This window comes from Pan troglodytes, chromosome 2 (genome assembly GCF_028858775.2).
Source record: "Pan troglodytes isolate AG18354 chromosome 2, NHGRI_mPanTro3-v2.0_pri, whole genome shotgun sequence".
In the NCBI taxonomy this organism is placed as follows: Eukaryota; Metazoa; Chordata; class Mammalia; order Primates; family Hominidae; genus Pan; species Pan troglodytes.
In genome coordinates, this window is record NC_086015.1 from 189093525 (window position 1) to 189117082 (window position 23558).

General features: G+C 39.3%; 1 protein-coding gene across 2 annotated transcripts; it reads right to left on the bottom strand.

The window, feature by feature from the left end:
- Positions 1-1375: 1375 nt before the first annotated feature.
- TRA2B (transformer 2 beta homolog) lies at positions 1376-23274 on the bottom strand. 2 transcript variants are annotated; one of them, XM_530672.8, is made up of 9 exons: positions 22408-23274; positions 11189-11322; positions 10041-10203; positions 8372-8560; positions 6588-6703; positions 5676-5759; positions 4003-4062; positions 2930-3003; positions 1376-2358 (listed from the first exon to the last, which is right to left on the bottom strand). In XM_530672.8, exons 1-9 carry the CDS (start codon positions 22441-22443, stop codon positions 2348-2350), a joined length of 867 nt encoding a protein of 288 aa, XP_530672.2. In that variant the 5' UTR covers positions 22444-23274; the 3' UTR covers positions 1376-2347. The 2 variants fall into 2 exon arrangements, with proteins under 2 accessions (XP_530672.2, XP_054537281.1); XM_054681306.2 differs by lacking the exon at positions 22408-23274 and adding an exon at positions 16163-16438.
- Positions 23275-23558: the final 284 nt, after the last annotated feature.

Sequence of the window (23558 nt, forward strand, 5' to 3'; positions counted from 1 at the left end):
CCTCCAAGTCCCTTTGCCTTGAGGCAGTAACTTTAAGACTCAAATTTATCCTTTCCCATGGCTTTTGTCTGATTCAGCTGCCCATGGCAGCAGTTACCTAGGGGTTACCTACGGGTAACTGCTGCCTCCCTTTCATGAAACTGGTGACTAGCATTACAGCACTTCAAAAGACTACCACTTTGTCTCACTACTTCTCAGTCTGTCTCAACTTGGGTAAAATTCCAAATTTTCCTCAAGGTCTTTTGCCTGTTAACACTCTTTATAGCCATGTCAAATGGCTAAAATTCTTTCAAATCTAAAAGCCAGAAAACAACTCAAACTAGCCAAAAAAACAAACTTTCAATCAGCAGGATAAAGGATGGCTACACAACTAAAGGGCTAAAACTCAGGCTTTAGGATAGAAACCGAGGGTTATGTTCGAGATTATCAGGAGTGTGAACTCGCAAGCCATCAGTTAACTGATAGGGAGAGGTTTGGTTAGGGAGAAAATGGTGGAGAATGTAGTTACTTCAGGAAAGGATGCCTGTATATACTACCACGATAAAACCAGGTTTCTCAGCCTCTAATTTATCCATCCATAACACAACCCCCTCTGGGACCACACCCTAAAACTCAACTTTATATATAAATACTACAAATTCTTGTTTCAAAACTCATTGAGAACAATTTGAAATAACCCATCAGGCATATACTAAGTTGTTTCCACATGCCTATCAGAAACAAACCTAAGGGTAGTTCTCTAAGCATATTAATTTACCAAAAGTTGGCAAACACTGAAAACACCCTGGACAGTAAGTTTTACAAATTAAGACCTGCCAATACTGCCTATGCTCCATTACTGGTATTTTCCATCACCCAGGTACCCAGATTTGAGACATCATGATCAAGAGAACTGTGGACTAAGATCACCTAGGTTCAATTCAGATCGTGCATTGCCACTTAAACAGCTATTTGAACTAAGGTAAGTTACTCTACATCATTTCATTGCTAAAGATTATATGTAAAGTTCTTCCCAAAGTACCTGAAACATACTAATACCTAGATGCGATAAAAGGTTAGCAAGGCAACAAAATAACCCACCTGTAGCAACATCCCTACAATTGGTCATGAAAATTACTTAAATGCAAAATAATACTAAGAACATGTATTGCAAGTACCCACAGTCTAGTTATTTACTGTAACTCCATCCCCAAATGGAGATCACTCTAATACCTAGTTATGCACTCTGAATTTTCCAGGAATACAGAAATTCACCCCCCCCCACCCCCCCCAAAATACCAAAGATACACCTCAGCCCAAGGAACACACTGCCCTAACGATTAAACTACAGAAGAACTCTATAGAACAAGAACACTTCTTTGTGAACAGCTGCACCAACATTTTTCATTTGCGTTTATTTAAACACAGTTCTCAAAACATTTGAGTGAAATTGGGCCTCCTTTGGTAAGCAAAGGACCTGAAAATAATATTTAAAAAATGAACAGGCAAAGTCTTCAGTTCATCCATGACACAGGTATAGTGTTCCCTTATCATGTACTTTGAAGCACCCGGTTTTTTCATATAGTCTAAAAGCTAGAAGAACAAGAGTGTATTTGTGGTGGAATGTATTGTCACTTGCTGATAACTAGTTGAAATACCATTATCCCCTTGTAACAGCTTTAAGAAACAGCCTTTTAAGGCATACACTGTGTAACTCTTCGTATTTCCTGCTATACATATTACAGATTACATAAAAGCCGACAAATCCACATTGATATAAGCATTAAGCACTGGCTGTATTTTAAGATTTTTAGTTCTAATACTAGCAGTACAGAGTTACAGAGCATAATTTTAAACACTTAGTTGCAGGTATATAAGTATGGTATGTTTCATGGACTGGAGGAAAACGGGCATTTGTCTTTAAATTTACTACTGACAATCTGAACAGTTCTGCTAAGCACTGATATGTTAGAAAGAAAAGTAAAAATCAAACTGTTTATTGTTGCTTTTTGCCATTTGGTAGCATTTTATACAGGCTTCGATCTTCAGAATACCCTGGATTCAGTAGAAAAACCTTTTAAATGAAGTTTTGTACAATAGAAACTTCTCAGCAGTCAAAATTTAGACTGTAAAAAAATACATGCAAAACATACTTTTCTGAAAACACTTAACTTGGAACAAAGCACCAAACTACACAAATGCAGAATGAAAACAGCATTTCAACTCCACCAAAAGTAGTCATCATAAAAGGTGTAAAAGTCACCTAACTTCACTAGGCACTGTTCACTTTTTAAACAAGAGACAATAAAAAATATTGCCCACAAACAATATCCCAGCTCTAGGGCAGGTTTCAGAAAGTCTTCATGCTTTAATAGCGACCTGGGAAGAAAAGAATGAACATGCTTTAATATTAAGTGAACTAATTATCAAGTATACTTTAATGCTGAGAATTTCAGAATATTCTGCCATTAAGAAATTCCTATGTACCAGAACCCCACCACCCCCAAATAGAGAAAGACTTCCATGTAAGTATTACACCAGAAATGAGATAGCAATGTTAAATAACAGAAATTGCTGGGAAGTATATAACTCAATCTGAGAACTAAAGGGCTAAGTAATCCATGTTTCTGTGCTGTCCAAAATTTTTTAAGGACTCTTGAAAAGCTACTAAATGGTGGAAATACATTATTTACTATTTCAATTAGAAACAACAGGAGTCTCCGAGCCTACTCTGGCTCAGGAGGCTGTCCAATTTTTCCTTCTTAAAAAATAATAGGATTCTAAGGGTTGTTTCCACAAACTTTCTTGAACCAAAAAATGTTCAGGGTGTGTGGAGAATCATTAGGTATGAAACTACCTGAAACCAATCCATTATCTGATAAAGGGAATACACTGTCATCAGAGCAAGCCATACTACAATATAAACAATCATATTAAGATAAAAACTTACGAGGTGAGTATGATCGAGATCTGGAACGTGATCTGTATCCTCCACGACTATAGTAAGGAGAAGGTGACCGCCTTCTATAAACAAATGTCAAGATTGTCTAAGTCTCAATAGGTCACAATTAGACCAAACATATAAATTTATGACTATACTGCCCTTTCATCAGTTCCCCAAAAAAGGAAAGCTGCATGAACCTTCAAGGTCTGTTTGAATCTTGAGAATGAAGCACATTATCAGGCCCAAGTGTCAAATAAGCACTCTTAACAACTTTAAGGTCAAATAATCCTTGCTATATTTTAATCTACTTACTTTTTAAATTCTGTGAACTACGTTAGGAGAGTTTTGTAAAAGAAAATTCCTGGCTGGGTGCGGTGGCTCAACGCCTATAATCGCAGCACTTTGGGAGGCCACGGCAGGAGGATCACTTGAGGCCAGGAGTTTGACCAGCCTGACCAACATGGTGAAAACCTGTCTCTACTAAAAAAAAAAAATTAGCTCTGTGTGGTGGTGCATGCTTGTAATCCCAGCTACTTGGGAGGCAGAGACTGCAGTGAGCTCAAATTGCTCCACTGTACTCCAGCCTAGGCAACAGAGCAACACTCTGTCTCCAAAAATTAAAAATAAAAATGAGAAAATTCCCATACCATTAAATAATCCCAACAGCACCCTCTTGAACACCCAAAACTAATTTCACAAGTGCTTCAGGATTTAGCTTTGTGTAAAAAAGGCTGGCTTGAATGTTCTTGTGCTATTTGAGATGCTTACTTTTAAAAAGCAAGGAAAATGTAATACAAGAACATAATGACAAAAAAATGAGTTACCAGTGACTAACTTTAACATCACTGTACCTCATCACGGTATAAAATGGTACCACTAAATAACCTATTGTAAACCCAATTGATTTTTATAAATATACAAAGACTTTATACATTTAGTTTCCGTTAGAATCTTTTCATGAGCTTCAAACAGTCTGATTTTGAGTATTCCACTTATAATTTACCAAAACATTAGTAGGCAAACATCTTTATGTGAAGCTTTATACTGTTGTACAGATGCTAAGTCCTCTCCTGGCATACCTATAAATCTGATCCCTGTCTTGGGCAGCTCTCCATCCTCCTCCTCCTCCACCTCCTCCTCTGTGAAGACAGAAAGGCAACACAACACGCATTCAGTTTGTAAGTTTTAAAAAATTATGTCATTCATTTAGTAAAATAAAAACTTTCATAGAGCATGAATGAGATGTTTTCTTGCAGGTCAAGTGATTTGCCACCCTTTTTAGAAACTGGCATAGGGTTCTCTCTGGTGGTTGAAATGAGTAGTATTAGAACACAGAACATTCCTAAGTAAATGCTCTTAAAAAAAAAAAAAAAAATCAAACTAAGAAAAAAATCTCAGCCCCAACAAATTTGTACCTTTAGTACCATTCAATAGAGTGATGCTTTAAATAAAAAAAGGGTTTTCATGGGTGATAAAATGCTGAACAATACACTTACAGACTCACTTTCAGACAATGATTGACAACTGTTAACTTCTTAAACATTGCCAAATAATGCACAAAAAAGACATCCATATACCTCAATACCATTATCAATGACAACTGTGGTCAATACTTACTAACTACATTATTTGACTTGTCAAATTACACATTTTGACAAGGGAGGACCAAAATGTCACAATTTTACTTCATTTTTATCTTTGGAAGTATTCTCAAAGATATCTTTATTTTTTAACTATGATTGACATTTCCCTACCCAAACCCCGAAATACCAAATTTTTGGCAAAAATAAAAAGCCACGTACCCTGGTCATACTAAATTAACGTCTTTCAAATTATTCTCTGGACTCTTTCAAGGCATCCGTTTTACCTGCCCTCAGTGTACGATGCATGCATTAAGAGATTACAAGAAACTGCCTGAAAAGTGTTGGCTTTCCAAAATGGCTTATGAAATTTGCTTTTATAAGCCATTATAAATTTGTTTTTAAAAGGCTAAGACAGAGGCTATAATTTTTTCTTTTAAGGTGGGGTCTTGCTCTGGGGGAGGAGACTCAGGTGGGAGCGTACTTGGCTCACTGCAGCTTCAACCTCCCCGGCTTCCTGCCTCATTTTTTGTAGAGGTTCCCTATGCTGCTCAGGCTGGTCTCAAATTCCCGGGCTCAAGCAATTCCCCCGCCTCAGCCTATAATTTTGCTTTCACTATGTATTCATTTATTTATTTATTTTTGAGAGTCTCGTTCTGTTGCCTAGAGTGGAGTGCAGTGGTGCAATCTAAATTCACTGCAACCTCTGCCTGCCAGGTTCAAGCGATTCACCTGCCAGTAGCTGGGACTACAGGCGTGCACCACCACAACCAGCTCAATTTTTATTTCTGGTAGAGACGGGGTTCACCATGTTGGCCAGGCTGGATCTCAGGTGATCTGCCTGCCTTGGCCTCCTGAAGTGTTGGGATTACAGGCGTGAGCCACTGCGCCTGGCCTCATTCAATGTTTAAAAATAAAACACATTTTATTATTAATATTCCAAGTTATCATTTAAATCCCATTTATATTCTAGAATATTTGAACAGAAATCCAATTACACATTAAATTGATTAAGACACAGAATCTTAAAATCTGATTTAACCTTCTACTCTGCGTTTCTCGAGTAAAAGTACTAAAGCAAAGCTTTTTAACAAAGGCTAAAACTTAAGCATAGTGCTGCTCTGTACACTGTACTGAGATTCAGACGTTGACCTTTCTACCTCATAACTTACCTGTATGATCTGCTATAGTAGTCCCGATCATCATAGCCCCGATCATATCCTCTGTCATAGTAATCCCGACGGCGAGAGCTGCCACTATGAAGAAAAAAATATTCAGGTGACCTCCCTTATCTTTCTGGACATGAGTTTTTATATCTACTAGTAGGCCTTTTCTGATACATTAACTGGAAAATGAAAATTATTCCTGTTAAAATTCTCACCTATATTGAGCAAACATTGCCCTTTCCCTTGTTTCAATATATATAAACCTATTTTTAAAAATCTTTGGTTAAGGAGGCACACAGATCCTGCCAGAGGTCAATTTGCATATCCCACATATTTCTAAGAGGAAACAAAAATAGTATCACTTTGCTCTATTTAAGAAAATTTAGGCCGGGTGCAGCAACTCACGCCTGTAATCCCAGCTCTTTGGGAGGCCGAGGCGGGTAGATCATGAGGTCAGGAGATCGAGAACATCCTGGCTAACATGGTGAAAACCTGCCTCTACTAAAAATGCAAAAAATTAGCCGGGCATGGCAACACGCGCCTGTAGTCCCAGCTACTCCGGAGGCTGAGGCAGGAGAACTGCTTGAACCCGGGAGGCGAAGGTTGCAGTGAACTAAGATTGCACCATCGCACTCCAGCCTGGGCGACAGAGCGAGACTCCGTCTCAAAACAAAACAAAAACAAAACCAAACAACAACAAACAAAAAATAAAATTTAAAAATGGACTTGACTAAGATTTAGTTTTACCTGTAATGGTTGAACTTCTACTATGAGAAAAATGCCCTAATGAGGAGCATTTAATCAATCAACAGTCAAGTTTATGGCACAAACCTAAGTGCTGAAGACTTTCCACTAATACAAGTGTTTCTTTGACAAGTGAACAACTGCCAATTATATTTATTTTGAAAATAAACTTACTAGGTAGGTCTCCCCATGTAAATTCCTGGTGTTGGCGTATGTGGTCTTTTTGTTATAGAGAAATCAACTCTGATCCTACGCCCATCAAGCTCCATTCCATTGGCACGTTCTTTAGCCTTCAAAAGATAAATAAATTGTTACATACATCCTGAACAAAGCCACTAATTATCCTGTGGCTATGAGTAAGATCCCACTGGACATTTCAGTTAGGTGCATTAAGTTATCTTAATGTTAGCCAGAACATAAGGTCTACAACTTACAAATGTGTTGTTCCCTCCACTAAATGTTCATTTGTAAAAGCTACTCATAAAAACTTGAAACAATTATTTTACCTAACTATGATCCTGACAGTATTTCCAGCTCCAAAGCAGCACACAATTGGCAAACTATAGCCTGTAGGTCAAATCTGGCCAGCTGGCTGTTTCTGTATAACCCATAAGCTAAGAATTTAAATAACTAGGGGGAAAAATAGTATTTCATCACAAGTGAAGAAACACACAAAATCCAAATTCCAATGCCCCAAAATAATCTTTTATTGGAATAGGGCCCCAACTCATTCGTCTGGCTGCTGTTGGGTTAAAACAACAGAGTTAAATAGTTGTGACTGAGATCCTATGACTGAAACCTGAACACATTATTTAACCCTTGGAAGTTTTCTTAGCCCTTCTCTGGAAGCCAAAAGCTAAGACTGAAGCACAGCCTTAAGTACATATAGTTCCTTTTCCCAGAGTATGTATTAACAGCATACATTTAAAAAATAAAAATACCCCATTTCAAACACATTAAAGTTTGTTCATAATGTGAGGAAACATCCTTTCACCTAAATAGAATTTAAGTTTCTAATTCCAATACTATGCTATCCTCTAGTTCAGATGTTCAAGCTAGTGTTTACGCCCAGGCAGTTTCTGGCACTAGAGATTAAGATAAAATTTATGCTATTTTCCGAGAGCTATGATCCTACTGCAAAAATTTAATTAGGAAATGGGCGGCCGCGCATGGTGGCTCACACCTGTAATCCCCCAGCACTTTGGGGGGCCGAGGGAGGCAGATCACCTGAGGTTGGGAGTTCGAGACCACCCTGACCCAACATGGAGAAACCCCGTCTCTGCTAAAAATACAAAATTAGCTGGGTGTGGTAGCCTGTAATCCCACCTGCTCAGGAGGCTGAGGCAGGAGAATTGCTTGAACCCAGGAGGCGGAGGTTGCAGTGAGCCGGAGATCGCGCCATTGCACTCCAGCCCAGGCAAGAAGAGTGAAACTCCGTTTGTCATTGTTTCTCAGTTCTTCCTCTTCTCTATACTTGGAGACGACTTTAGCTACCATCCTTAATGTACTTAAAATCTGAATTTCTTAAATGGGGTCTAGTACCACATTTCAAATCTTGACTCTATATTCTGCCGCAAGACAAATCAAAATCCAAATATGACATCATTCACTAGCCAAAAAAGGAACAATGTTTTCCTTCTGCATCATAACTTTGCTTTTGGTTATTTTTGACTCTAGAATGTGGACCCAGTGTAAACACTGACTACATATCCTGGCGGAATTGGGGTATAGTTGACCCCAATAGATGGCAACTAATAAAGCGGGTGGTAGGACCAACTTCCCCAAGTTATACAAAATTTTGTTATTCTGCATGTATCTTGAGTCTCCACAAGAGGTTGGAGAAAAAGTTCGAAGTATTACTGACTTGTCCTTGTCTTTATCCTAGCAATTGGTCACTGATACTTGGCGTTAACAATAGAACTGATGGTTTACAAAGGAACAGGCTGACTTTTACTTACTTCCTTGGCATCATCTACATTTTCAAAATATACAAAGGCAAATCCTCTTGAACGCCTAGACTGCTGGTCATATACAATAGACACATCGGCAATGGGACCATATTTAGAGAACACTTCTCTTAGATCTCTTTCTGTGGTGTACAAGCTCAGCCCAAATACTCCAAGACAACAGTTAGGATCAGGATTTGCCTAGGGGAAGAAAAAAGTTTTAAACTTTGGAAAAGTTGTCATAAAATCAAAGTTGTTTAAAAAGGGAGCTGTATACTAGCCAAAATGTCACTAACAAGAAAAGTACATAATGATTAGACCAAACACCGCTTAGAAATTACAAAATTACAGCAAGTACTACAAGTATTTTTGGGAATGGGTAGGAAAGAATGCAAAAGAAAAAATTTCAACCTTAGAATTAAGTAGGTAAACAAGCACTCGTGCTGGCGAAAAGCAACCTGGCATCTTTCCTTCTATGAATTTATTCTAAGAAAAATTTACATATTCATAACATGACATACAAGGATAACTGGAACCACACTGTGTCTATCAGCTAGAAAAAATTGTAATGTTGACACACCTTCCATTCAATAGAATGCTCTGAATTGCCAAAAAGATGAGCATGTATGGTTTGATTTTTTCAGAAACACAATACACAAGTATGTACATAAACGAAGCCTGAGGGGATGCGTACCAAACCATTCTACAGGTCATAAACAGCTTGCAATCGTAAGAAACAAGAGTTGGCCAGGTGCAGTGGCTCATGCTTGTAATCCAAACACTCTGGGAGGCCAAGGCTGGTGGACTGCTTGAAGCTCAGGAGAGTTTTGAGACTAGCCTGGCCAACACAGTGAGACCCCATGTCTCTACAAAAATATAACAAATTACTGGGTGTGGTGGCATGCCTCTAGTCCTAGCTACTCAGGAGGCTGAGGTGGGCGGATCGCTTAAGCCTGGAAGGTAGAAGCTGCAGTAAGCTGAGATTGCACCACTGCACTCCAGACTGGGTGACAGAGTGAGGCCCTGTCTCAAAAAAAGATGACAAGAGGAAAGAATAAAGAGTGAGCCATATGTTGCTAACATTCCAGATGCTGTGATGAATTTACCTAAAGATTCCATTTATTTCATAAACTAACAATTTACTAGGGAAAAATTCTACTCTACTCTAAAAACATTAAGTCCCCCCCTGCACCCTCCTCCTAAACCACTTGGATTATACAATGAAATCACAATAAATATCATCTCATTTGAAGCCTTTCATGAAATGTAAAAAATGCCTTAACAACACCCAAAAGAAATTAGCTTCAAATTAAATGGGAAAGTCAGGAGAGCATCTAACTAGGTTTATGCAGCCTGGAAAGAGTTGTTAGCATAGAACTATATTTTGAACTAATGTACTAATACTATACTACAGTATAATAATGCAGTCGGAAGTTTTTTTTTTTTTGATGGGCTAAGGAGTTACACCATTGTGTCAGTATTATGCTTAATTGACAGGCAGCCCAAATGCAGACCCCGTCATGGAAGATTAACTTAAAAGACTCTCTCAAAACACTAAAAAAGCCTCTGAAGATTTCACTCACGCACCCACTGCTAAAGCTCTATTGTCGAAATCAGCTCTAACTTTAAGAAAAAGTAAATTTAGGCAGTTCACTGCTTCAAAACCAGTTTTTCATCTTACCCGATTCCCAACATGACGCCTGCGAGTAGACATGGGAGAATGGCTGTGGCTGTGCCGTCTACGATAATCTCGACTGTAAGACCTGCTACGTGATCGTCTATGGGAGCGGGAACGAGACCGTGACCGGGTATAATGCCTTCGGGAGCTTCTTCTGGATCTAGACCTGCAAGACAAAGACCTCCTAAGGTTATGACTGAAAACAAATACTGTTTTCTTTAAGTTTATTACTCTGTTCTAAAGTTAAACTCCAAAAGAGGGAACAATCCAGGAATATGCTAACATGGTTACCAATTTAGTAGGATCAATACTTTTCCTTCTCTAATTATTTAGTCATTTCAACTTTGCTAGGAAGCGTTCTAAAAACCACAAGCTCTCCTCCAGTATTTCTTCCAATTAAAGACATATTACTTATCTTCTACAAATCAAGGCACGCAGCATTTTACTAGCTTGGCTTGTGCCCATCTTTCCCCCTCAGAAGACCATTCTCTCTTTTCTGTCTCCCATTATGCCCACCATTAATTTAATACAGTAACAAAATCACAAGGAGTATTCCCCAGCAGTTAAAAAAACAAAAAATTGAGTGGCTCTTGACTAACTAGAGTGACTCTAAATTGTCATCGAAACGAGGACACACATTTAAGAAAAGAGGTGCTATTAATTATGCCTGACCCACAGGCATAAATGGTATCGCCCCAGGCAAACCAGGATGTATATATGGCCTACTCTTGACCAACATTAAAAAAAAAAAGCGCACCATATATATACTTATTTATCAAGAATTCTAATTACTGAAAGCCAATGTTCTGCAGTATATTTGCCATACTAGTAAGCAGTTTACTTACATTCAGTAAATCCTCACAACAACCCTGAAGAACTGGTACTGTATTACTAATTTGCCTTTTATAAAGAAGCTAAAGCTGAAAGGTTATATAATCTGCCCAAACCAGCAAAAATAGAAAACCCTGACTCCAAAAGCCCAGGCTCTTAACCGCTTTTTAGTCTTGCCTCCCAGAACTTAAGTTCACTTCTAGTACCAATATTTAACAGGCCAACAAATAATCTAACCCTCTCTACCTTCCTGGTTTACAAAACACGCACCAATTTCAGAGCTAAGAGTAACGAGGAAATCTCAAGACAGTCTTTCTTACCTAGATTCAGATCGGGACCTGGACTTTGATCTGGAACGCCTGGAATCTTCCTTGGAGCGAGACCTTGCAGGGGTATGCCTTGCAGATTTCCCCGATCCGTGAGCACTTCCACTTCTGGAAGCAGAACGGGATTCCTACACGTAGATGTTAAAAGTTTAATTTGCACACTTTCTGGGCAACTTTAAAAACAAATAAGCTGCTGTGAGATAAATGGTGAGGGACAGCAATCCCCTTCCAAGATAAGAAAATATAGGTAAGGGCAGGAACTGAGTATACCTGGTGTTAATAGTTTCATTGCTCCAAATGACATAAGTCAATTAACTTGTCCTTTCTTCCACCTTTTTGGAGCAGGGAAAGAGTTATTTGACCCCACTTCCTTCAGAAAGGGGTGCCAAAGTCAAGCAGTTAAGGGAACTGTCCAAGGACTGTGTTTCAGAATGTTATTCCATAAAGACTAGGGTGAGGCGGAACCTTATTAACTATGACACCTATACTTTATACCTATTTCAATCAAGTTGCAATCAATAAAACAAAATCCTATATAATTTATATAATTTACTTAAAAAAATGCTTGATTTTTAAAAAGACCTTGACCTTTCAAGTTACTACTTATAATTCAGTGATAAAAGAGATAAAGATGATGATCTCAGTTTCAAATCCTAGAGAAAAGCAGAAACCTAGCGGAAAGCAAAGGCTAGCTTGAAGGACACTAAACCCTGTAAAACCCTATAGCATCTAACCATGGTGGGAGGCCCCCTAAAAAACTGAAAGCAACCAGATGGAGCTACAACAGAACAGCGAACTACACACAAATAAGAGTAGAGAGGGTGTCAGAGATCCTCCACAGCTTCTCCAGCTAAATGGAGATGAGCCAGGGCAAACTTATGGGAAACCAGGAATTAACCTAACTTACCTAGTTACTTAAGTACACATTAAAACCAGGCAGCTAAATCAGGAGCTCCTAACCTAGGGCCCAGGAAGCAAAAGAGTACAGAAACTACATACAATAGCCAAAGTTTAGGTAAATATTGTGTACTCATAGCTTTCCCAACCAAAACTGGGATTGGCTGGCAGGTTAAGGGGGGATTTGTAATGAAAAATAGCAAAGGAATGGTAACCAGGATAACTAGGTCACCAACGAGCTAAAGACACATAATTAACAAAAGGGTATACTAAGTAATGAAACCAAGGAAAAGTTCTGCCAAGGCACCAAAACAGTAGATGAGGAAAGGACAGAACCTACTCCTAGTCAGTCTGATAGCTAGGTAAAATTATCAAGGCAACCTTTATTTTAGGTTGTCAAACTTAGACAAAGTAAAGCCTGGTAAGCCTTTCTACTCCAGAGAGCAGAAATGGCAAGACTCAAAAGGAAGCAGTATTACAGTAAGTCACTATATGGCATGAATCAAAGGTGAAGCTTTCAGATAAAATCACAAGAGATTTCCTTGTGTGATACATCTTCAGAGTATTCTGGACATTCTTGAAAGGACAGTAGAGGATTATTCTAAATTACAGCTCAAAACACTTTAGAAGATAGTTTTGTGGTTTACAACATCATGGAGAAAATTTGGATGATCCTTTGATGCTCAGGGAAAACATTTATAATGTAACACAGAACAGACAAATTAAGGTTTGAGGTTTAACACAGAAGGAAAGGCTAACTCATCCAGTAAAATGAGTTCAGGTCTCTAGGCCCCAGACGACTCTAGAAACGTTCAAATGACTTCAAAGCCATTATAAAACATGGTGGGGTGACATGAAATGTGACAGCCTTTCCCCTCTACCACCCTCCATGAGTGACTGTAAAAAGATTAAAAGAAAAATATATGAACAGCTGCCTTTAACATCAAGAAATGGTTAAAGGATGTAGTGATGCTCTGGGGCTTCCAATTAACAACAATCCCTTGGAATTCCCTATCAAGTATTCTGAACGGACACTTCCCTTCTCTCCATGGACAAAGGAGGAAGTCTCAAAAATGAGGGTGTAGTTTTTGCTATTTTAACCACAGGCAAAAATTAACATAGGTGAGAATATAGAAATGGGGAACCCAAAAGTTGCTAAAAGCCTGTTTACTCCAACACTAGAAAGATTACCTCTATGGAAATGAAACAATTTTCTCCGGAAGTGAAAGCAGAATATGGGTGTTTCACAGTAACAGTTAAGACTACCAATAAAGTAACTGTAGTTAACAGAAATCAGTCAGCCCAGGAATCTGAGTATAAAGGAAGAGTGGGTCAAGTCAAGATCCTCTTTAAGCTCCTGGCTTTAACAGAAAAACCTTTATTCTAAGCTGCTTCGGCAGCCTGTCAACTGAGGGAAGAGACAGTACTCCTAACCTAGAAAATAAGACTTAATGAAGTTTTCTCCTTAAAATCTAGCAGATCACAGATACAATATTTCTGAAATCACAGGAGTTTTCACTCAGCCTCCAAAACTAACGGACTATGCAGATATATTTTGTAAGCAATCATTTCTTGGGCCAGGAATAAGGGAAATACCAGAATGCAAAGGCTTCCTTTTCCATACTGACACTTGTTTGGGTAACACCTAAACGTCTCCACCTTTATCAGGAATATTTTCTTAAAGAAGTTAAAGCTTTCTGAAGTTATTTTGGCCATTTAACTGGCTGGGAAATACATATGCAAGGGAATAAAACTTGCCTACAAGAAATAAGACCTAAAATTAGCACCCAAATCGAAAGCATAATTAACTTTAAATCTTAATGCAGACAGGTAAAGCTATAAAAACCAGTTGGGGAAGCCCCTAAATCTAAGCATACTTCAAATTCCACTCTCAGGGCTGACATGGTCAACACATTAAAACCACACCAACAGACAGAACTGGACACCACTGCCTCAAAAAAAAAGGGACCATGAAACTAAAATTAGCATGAATAAAGCCAAAATTTCCCTGAAAAAATGCTCAGGAAATCAATCAAGCTCTCACAAACTGGATCTCAGCCACATCCTAATACAAAACCTAAAGGGAATACATCAAGTAAAAATACAACACACTTAGCCTTCCAACAAAATAATCCACATCTCCCTATTCTGAGAACAGCAACCACCTTACAAAAACATATTTGAAAGGACTAACCATCCAATCCTTGTATTATTTTAAAAACTGAATGTGGTTTGTTAGATTTAAAATAGTGGCTCATAAACACTCTGCATCTCTTCAAACACTGTGTTTATCATACTAGTTAAGTCTGACTTACTTGACTTAGTCAACCTCAGAAGTTACATGCTTCCTACTCATTTTTTTCCCTTGGCAAAGGTTATCTTCCTGAAACACTGTCATCCCCTTCCTTGTTTTGACTCCCCTTAGCATTAATCAGACCTCTGATTAAGGCAGTCTTTCACACACTGCCTGTTCTCAGGAACAGAAGCCGGCCTCCTCCTCATCTTCCCTATGGCCCGAGGAGGAGACACATTAGGACCCACAGATGCTTTGGTCAAGGGGGAAAACAAAAACAAATGGACACAATGGTCCACTAGCAACGTTTTCTCACCTTAAGTCTATCCAGCTTGGGTCATAACCAGATTCCAAATTGCTTTCTTTCCTTTAGTGGGCTGGGGGTTAAGAGGTCTTTTCCTCTTTTGCACCCCAAGGACCTGTCAGATTTCTTGATAAAAGAATCCGTGGGCTTGGAATTAAAATGTAATATTCATTCACACATTTACCTCAGTTTCCTGCCTGCTCTTTGAGTAATTTGGAACATAAAATAACATTTGTTATCATTAGTTTATCTATGGCAAGAAATTTGACAAAGGAATGCAAAACTTAAGAGAAAATTTTCTTCTGCTTGCAAGATATAGAAATAAACAGGCCTGAAAGCGTCAGAAAATGGATTCTCCAAGAAATGGCATTTAAGTCACTTTCTCCAAGAGCATGAAGACCTGACAACTCTCAGAGAAAGTTTATTTCAGGAAGACATGTGTGACATGATACCCTTGGCATTCTCAACTGGGTAGAAAACTGTTGGCTGACTACTACTGGGTATTATTTTTGATATGTGTACTTGTCTCATTCAACTGAAAGTAACATTACACCAATCACTTGACCCTTCTACTCAGCTAAAACAAAACACACAGAAAAGAAGGGACAGCTTTTGGGTTGAATTTCTCAATAAGTGGTAGGGATAGGTAACCAGAATAAAGCTACTTTGTAACCGTTACCTCTAACATTACAATAGCTAAATGTTGATAGCAAGAAAGGAGAAATAGGAATGAAAGCATCTGCCATTACTGCAATTTGTATTAGCTATCCTGTTCACTTGTGTGACCCACCTCTTCTAAGGGGAAGCTACAGTATTTTATCAGTAATCCTAGTCAATCAGCTGAAATAGGCATTAAACATAAACAGAATTTGAAAAACCATCCCTGTGTATTTAGCAAATATGCATCTTAAATTTAGGGCCCAAATGCTTACAGATTTCCACTAGTGCCATATGGAAAAAACTAGCACACTAATGCCAAAGGGAACTATTTTGTTCAATGCTTTGTTTGGATTTTGGGGGTTTGGTTCCATAACCATCCTGGTGACATTCTTTTGAAAATGGTTTAACAGAAAATATTCTACTATACATTGCTCAGTACTGAAGGAAAGGGGTCAGTGCAATCTAAGAGTCCAGGGAGGTGGCAAAGACCACCACCAGTTCCAACCCTGGAGGTATTCGCTCATGCCCCAGGACCAGCAACATTAGATAGGTAAAGTTTTATCTAGAGAGGACAACATGAAGCCCACTGTTACCCATGCTGGAGTGCTCATTGCTGCCTGGTGCTTGACTACTAAATATTTTTTAAAAATTGCATTTCAATCATTTAACTAAGCAGTTAAAATCAGAATTACCTAATTTAAACGTTTCCCCTGGAAGGCACTTCTTTACCCTGTATATATTTTCCTCTATTAAACAAATAATGCATGCATGTTTAGCAAAATATACAGGGACACATAAACAGACTAGTAATTACTTAGCGTAGTGCTTTCTGATTCCAGATTACTTCTTATCTTAACTTCATTTTTATTTCTTTTCTTCATTCTTCCGTTTCAAATTCTGACTTCTTTCATCTTCCCCACTTCACACAAATTGCTCAATATTCTACAAGTGGGACTTCTGGTCTGATAATTAGCATGCATTCTTTCTTTTATTTTTTCAAATTTCAGCTTCACTTATTCCTGAGCTTCAAATACTCATTTATAAAACTTGTCAAATGACGACTTCCGCATTTTCCTTCTTCAACATTAACCTTAATAGAAAAAGAACAGGATGAAGAATATTTTAAAACTCCAGGATAAAATCCAGTGCCAAAACTGAAACTAGAAAAAAAAAATCCCTTTGTTGATTTGGATAAAAAAAAAAAAAAAAAAAGAAACTAGAATATGCAGCTCAAAAAACTGAAAACTACAGTTTTCTGCTGGTTCTAGAATATATGGTAATCTCATTTCTCTACTCCAAATAGATTTATCATGCTTAAGTTGAATGTGAAGTGCGCCACTGAACATTTACTGTTCATTTAACATTTTAAGAACGATTACATTTCACACTTCTTATTATATTCAATAGAAAATAGGTTAAGTGTCAAAAGCACACCTCTAGTCAAAAAGTGACACATTAATACATAAGTGCATGAAAGGAAAGCACGGACAATTCATTTGTACAATGACAAACGCTCAGGGTTGAAGAGGTTTACAGTATTGTGACTTGTCTAGATAGGATAAAGAAACGTATTTAGCGTCACACATTTTTGTACTGTATTTAAAGAGCTCTGTAGAAAGACGGTGTCAGGGAACCTGACAATTTGGAACTTAAGTGTAACCCACCCCCTGGAAAAGCTGCTCTAGTTGAGATTTTATAGTATGAATCATAAAAAGACAAAATCAAGTCAACCACCTACAATATGCCAGTAGCTACGAAGGAAAGCAGAACAAACTTGAATCCAACACTGGTATTTTCAAAGAGTTTTGTTGTACATTTTCCCCCTCAATGAAGAAAATATTAAGTCTTCTGGATGTCCAAAGGAGAAATACTACTTTAAAAGGTGGCACTATTTAAATTACAGCTCACCTCCTCAAATAATTAAAAAGATTGAATTTAGTTGATCTGTAAACGTCTGTTGAACATACTAAACAAAATAAAATACTGCCTACATAAAACATGCTAGTTTTTCTTGTTATCCTACATTTCACTTTGATGATCTTTCATTTTATTGTCAATTACTTCCTCTCCTGGTTTTTCCTCCTGAAAAAAATGTAAGGCTTTGTTTAAAAAAATTGCAAGTCTTTATACCTATCTGGGCATAAAGACAACCATCGTTAATCTGGCAAGTGCTGTGATGTCTTTCCTAACAAAAGGATAATTTCCAGTCTAGTTTTAGAGTCAATTATTGTTTATTTAATCCAAAAATTTTAAAATAGGTTTTTATTTAAGGGAGTTACAGTAATTGGTTTTCTTTAAATCTCCATCACTAAAATGCAATGGGAAATGTTTTCTGGCAGCACAAATGTAATCATGGAATCAGAATGCCCAAGCAGGTTTCCTTAGGGCCTCCTAAAACTTCGATACAGACAGGGCACTTAGATGCAGAAGATACAAGAATAGAGGCCATAGCTCTAGCTATCACAACTGTTTTCAATGTGGATACCTTCCTGCTGTTACTTCATTACCCCTTCCTAACCTGGTTCCTTCTCTTATAGTCTAAGAACAAAACCATTACTAAATTATTATAAATATTAGATTTAATTCAACTCAGCTAAGTTCAAGTGGCTACTTTATAAAACCAGAAGATCAACTCTTGGGCTAATGTTATGTACATTTAGTTAAGATTCCCTAGTTAGAAATAAACAGAAACTTGTCCTATCAACACAATTTTTGTTAAAATGTTTCTAGGGGATACAACTAGAATCCATTTAACATTAAACATGCACAAACTCATTAAGTTGACTGACAAGGCAATATTTTAAAAATTGCGAGGGACAGGGGCAAAGAAAACCTCATTAATCCTGTTATGGAAAGGTCAATGCTCATATCAATATAATAAGGACTATATTTTTTTCTGGCAGCCAAACTGTCTACCAGAAGAGTGAATGGATAGATAAATCCTCAAAAACTGGAGAATAGTGTCTGGAAAAAACCATCATCTGAAATTAGTTGTAGGCCCGTGCTTATAAAAACTCTCTTGCAAATACAGCACAGACTGTTAAATTTACATTCATAAAACATTCAGTACTCCCCAACAAAAGCAAATATAAATATCTTTTGACTTTTCAGAAGACTACCTTTTAACCTAATTTCTAACCACAAAAATTAGAGAAAAAGGGGCCCCTTATCCAAACTGTCAGGTAACAATCTATGTTGATAACATCAATCTCAATGTAACCTCCAAAACCCAATTCAAAGCAAAGATTTTGGGGGAATTTCAAGACTGTAATTTGCTACAGTGAAGAAGTTGTTTTGGTTTGCAGTTTAAAAACAATACTAAGTGATTTCAATATCTAATTCTATATAGCCCACACCCCCAATACTAACCTGGGTCAAAACACTTAAAATTCCTAAACATCAGTCACCATGCCTTGTTAAAAAAACAGTCGCATATGTAAAAACACTGATCAACATAAAATGCTAAGGCTCAAGAAATATACACAGCTGTAGCTCTGCCCTTGTCCTGGGCAAAATAACTATGAAAGCATTAATATTTACCACCTACGTTCGGATTTTATTGTAGAGAAAGAAAGAAAAAAGGCTATGTAAGGCAAATCCCATTAACACTTCCCCCACCACCTGAATTCCTCTTCAACCTTTTGGCAAAACCAGTAGTACTTACCTTATAAAATCACCTGTAATGTCAGCTTGAAAATGTCACGTTCTAGTTCCAGACAATATCCACAGTATTAAAGCATTGTTTAAAACCAAGAAAAAAATATTTCAACCGGGTTTCAAGAGACTGATAAACCTAACCAGACTCACAATACAAAACAATTTCCTCCTATTTGACAATTCAATCCTTTTTTAAAGGAAATTTGGTGAGATGGCTGCAATTCTTTAGAAAGGAGATTCAGAGATGTTTCAGTTTTGAAAATTAGAATTTAGAGTTTAGGAGCTAAAACCAAGGAATATAAAAAGACATCCCAAGATTCAGCAGAAGATGAGAAAAACTGCAGAATTTGAAAAGCAGTTTGATGGGTTGGTGTCCAGATGCTGCTATTCATCTCTAATGATAAAGATTACGTGCCTATGTTGCAAACACATCGGTTTTACAAAAATAATAGCCAGTATTCTATCAGAGTATCTGCTGGGTCAAAACATTTTCTTTAACATCTGGTCCATACATCAGTGTCTCCTTAGTTTCTGGATTCCTTTAGTAAAGACTCACTCGTAGAAACTCATTACAATATTGAGAGGCTCAGAACATTACACTGCGTGCAAGACCAACACACAAATCTCACACACCCTATACGCTGTGACCATTATTGGGCTCTAAAGATTACCCTGCACTTCTAAATTTGTCATCAACTTTTTATTCAAGTTCTTCTAATTGTGACTTAAAGGCCAGGAGTGCCTCTTTTTGCAAAGAAATGGTGTCAACCCCTTTACAAAATGCAAGCAATTTGGGGGGAAGAGTCTTGAATCTGGAGATGAAAACGAGATCTTACTTTTGAAAGTGGTTTGGCCAGATCAGGTTAAGTCTGCTAATTAGACCCCTATAGACAGATTTTAGTGTTAATCTATTACCTTTGAGAGGGGGGAAAAAATAAATCCCACAGACCAACGACGGATGCGGGACACACCAGTTCTTTAAATGTGATTATATTCACCCAAATGTATTCTATTGAGTGATCAAACTGAGAATAATTTATCCCACACACCCAACCTTAAAGGGGAGGGACACAACAACAAACTCCTACAGTCACTGGAAAAGGTGGGGCACAGAGGGGTGGGGTTGTCTGGATTAGAGACAGATAAATAAGGGAGAATTCCACTGATTTGAAGAGATTAGTGATTTACATTAAGACCCAGTTCAGAAGCCTGGAGTTGAATAACACTCATTTTTCTGGCTCCAGAGAAGCATCATTTACACCACAGGCATGTCTAAGATCAAGCTGTTCCATTGAGCTTTATGGTTTTCCCAAGCTTGCTTTGGAAGCCTAGACACGTGTTTGATTCAGGTGTATTCCAACCCTTAAAGGTTCCAATTGGAACACAAACACGCAAACACCAAACACAACAATATGGAAGTATTTCACAACGTAAAAGTTTAGAGATCTCGGCCAGAAAGCGAAGACTCTTATGTAAGAAAAAAAATCTCAATTTTTAACACATTAAGTTAACCTCCCTCTACAACTCAAAGATTGCGAAAAACACAGTGTACTTTTACTAGTAAAAAGATAACAACCCATCAGAAAATTTCAAATTTCTCTTGAGCCGAGTCTCAAACTGGAACCTAGTTTCAATTGTTTCCCTTCTCACGTAAAATATACTAATGAACTCTTTGGGCAATTTTCCATTCTCAAGCATTCTTCACGTGTATTCAATCGAGAGCTCTAGTCAGAAGCCAGTCATTTAGTATTTTTGAAGAGTACAAAGGTACCCAATAATTGAATTTTTCTGTTTAATAACAAAAGACTTTAAAATCGCTTACTTTGCAGTCCAAACACCAATGACTAGTTTTAACAGATTTAACTGCCAATGATCAGAAGTCACGACTTTTTAACAACTTTTGAGCTCAATCCCAACTTTCTTACCCAAGAAAGAACTTAAAAAAAAAATCTAAAACACTCGTGACATTGGAGTCAATCAGCTTCGGGAAAAACATCAAAAACTAAAATCTCTATGCTCATCCGAGTATGTAAACGCAAGGCTTGGTTAGTTCAAACCAAATTAAGCAGTTTGGGCTCCAAAATTACGCAGGAAACTCACGCTTCATCACTGAAAGTTTCTTCCTAAAATACTCTGAGGAATCATCTAAAATCTTAATCAAAAGTTTGCTAAGACATTTAATAGTCTTATATACCTGATAAATCATATTCAGATCTTAAGGTAGCTTTACCAACAAGGGGAAACTTAGGTAACAAATTGTTAAAAAAAAAAAAAAAAGCACAAATTATTCCCACAACAGCCTCAAAAATCAATTTCTATGGTGCTTTTCTATCACCCTTCTAACAGATTCCTCTTAATTCTAGCAAGCCTCGTATGTTCGCATCATTCAATGCTTTCCGAATCCAATACCCAGAGCCCCACAGACCAGCTACGTCTGCTGTTTAAACCCTAGAACTGTCTTGTTCCCGCAATTCAATCAACCCTCACTGAACACCTTTAAGAGGTGGAAACTTAAGGGAAAGAAAACTGTAGCCAACACACGCTGTGGTTCTAAGTATTAGAACGCCTCAAAACAAAGGAAATAACGGCGCCGTAAATGGTTGCCCGCCAATTTCTCCTTCACAATCCCGTGGAAATGCGATGTCCACAAAATCATCTTAGCGACTTTGTGGTCTGTCCTAATAGAATACTGATACAGATTTTTGCCTGGGAAGCCCTTTCAGCATCAGAGAAAAGCGCTTCATTTAGGCCAAACACAAAGCCCTCACGCAATCCCCTCCACCTAACGGGCCCAGAACTTAGTCGGCCTTGGATTAGTTTCCATCTTAAGAGGCCCCAAAGACATCCCAGACTCCGTCCTTTCCGTGGAGGCAAAGACGGTCCTTCGTTAACCTAAACACCGGCCCAAAGACCCAAAAGAACGTCGTCCGTCCCCTTGCACCCCACCACGCGGCCTTACGAAGCGCGGCCCGCTGCGGGTCGGGTCCGCGTTGCCGCGCGGCTTCTCCGCCATTTTGTGCCTCTGGCAGCTCGCCCAGCCCGCCAGCCCAAGATGGCTGCGGCGGACCTTCGCAGGAGAGCAACGCCGAAATAAGATATCGCTCCCCTCCCCCAACACCGCGGGGACGCAGCGGCCATTTTCATCTTCCCCCTCTTATAACGGGAAAAACGGCCGTCTCGGGCAGCAGCCACATAAACCCGCCGGTGGCCTCCCTCCTTCACGACCTAAGGCACTATCCACAAGGGCTTTTTTTGGTTAAATGCTGTCTCCCTTGCCTGCCCTCCCGGCTTCAGACTTCGGAGCCTAAAACGCCCCTGCCTCCTGGCCCGAGGCCGACGGGCCTAGAAAAAGATGCAAGGAGCTAGGACCACACAGCCACCCCCTACCGCAGCTCTACGTACCCGCTCGCCGTAGTTCTGCTCGCCGCTGTCGCTCATGACTCCTGGCTGCTGTCGCCGGTCGATGTGCTTCAATCGAAGCTGCCAACCTCTTGCACCTTCCTTAAGGAGGCTCCGCCGCAGCCCCGCACGACGCGCCGGTCGCCCAGCCGCTCAGAGCCGAAACGCTCCGCACCGCCTCCGCACGGGCTCTAACTCTACCGGATGTGACGCGGCGCTCCTTAGCCAGGCTCCTCCCCTCCCAGAAACGCGCGCTTTCTTGGCCTCGCCCCTCCTCGCTCTGCCTTTCCTCTCCAGCCGCAGCGCGTCCCGCACAGGAAGTGACGTGACCCCGCCCCTCGCAGGGCCCCACCCCCATTCACGAGCCTCTATGAGGCGGGAAAGCTAGCGTGTTGTTTGGCCGCTGTAGTGGGCGCCACGGAGCCACAGTGATGTCACCAGCCACTTCTGAATCCCTTCTAGAACTTTCCAGGGAACCTGCCGAGAGTGCAGGGAGGAGGGAGATGCTGTTTCCCCCAATCTCAATTCCTTTCTCCGCCTTATTAGTTTCTTGTTTTGTGTCTTTCCTTTGTTAGAGAAGTGAATGTTCGTACATTGGGTTCTTACTTAATTTTGTCTTACTTGTAGATATTTCCTTCCTGAATACGTCTTCATTTAAAAAAGGTCAGATCGGGCTGGGCGCGCTGGCTCACGCTGTAATCCTTCCACTTTGGGAGGCCGAGACGGGTGGATCACGAGGTCAGGAGATCGAAACCATTCTGGCTAACCCAGTGAAACTCCATCTCTACTAAAAATACAAAAAAATTAGCCAGGCGCGGTGGCGGGCGCCTGTAGTCCCAGCTACTTGGGAGGCTGAGGCAGGAGAATGGCGTGAACCCAGGAGGCGGAGCTTGCAGTGAGCCGAGATCGCGCCACTGCACTCCAGCCTGGGCGATAGAGCGAGATTCCGTCTCAAAAAAAAAAAAAAAAAAAAGGTCAGATCGGCCGGGCGCGGTGGCTCACGCCTGTAATCCCAGCACTTTGAGAGGCCGAGGCAGGCGGATCACATGGTCAGGAGTTCGAGACCACCCTGGCCAACATGGTGAAACCCAGTCTCTACTAAAAATACAAAAAAATTAGCCGGGAGTGGTGATGCACGCCTGTAATCCCAGCCA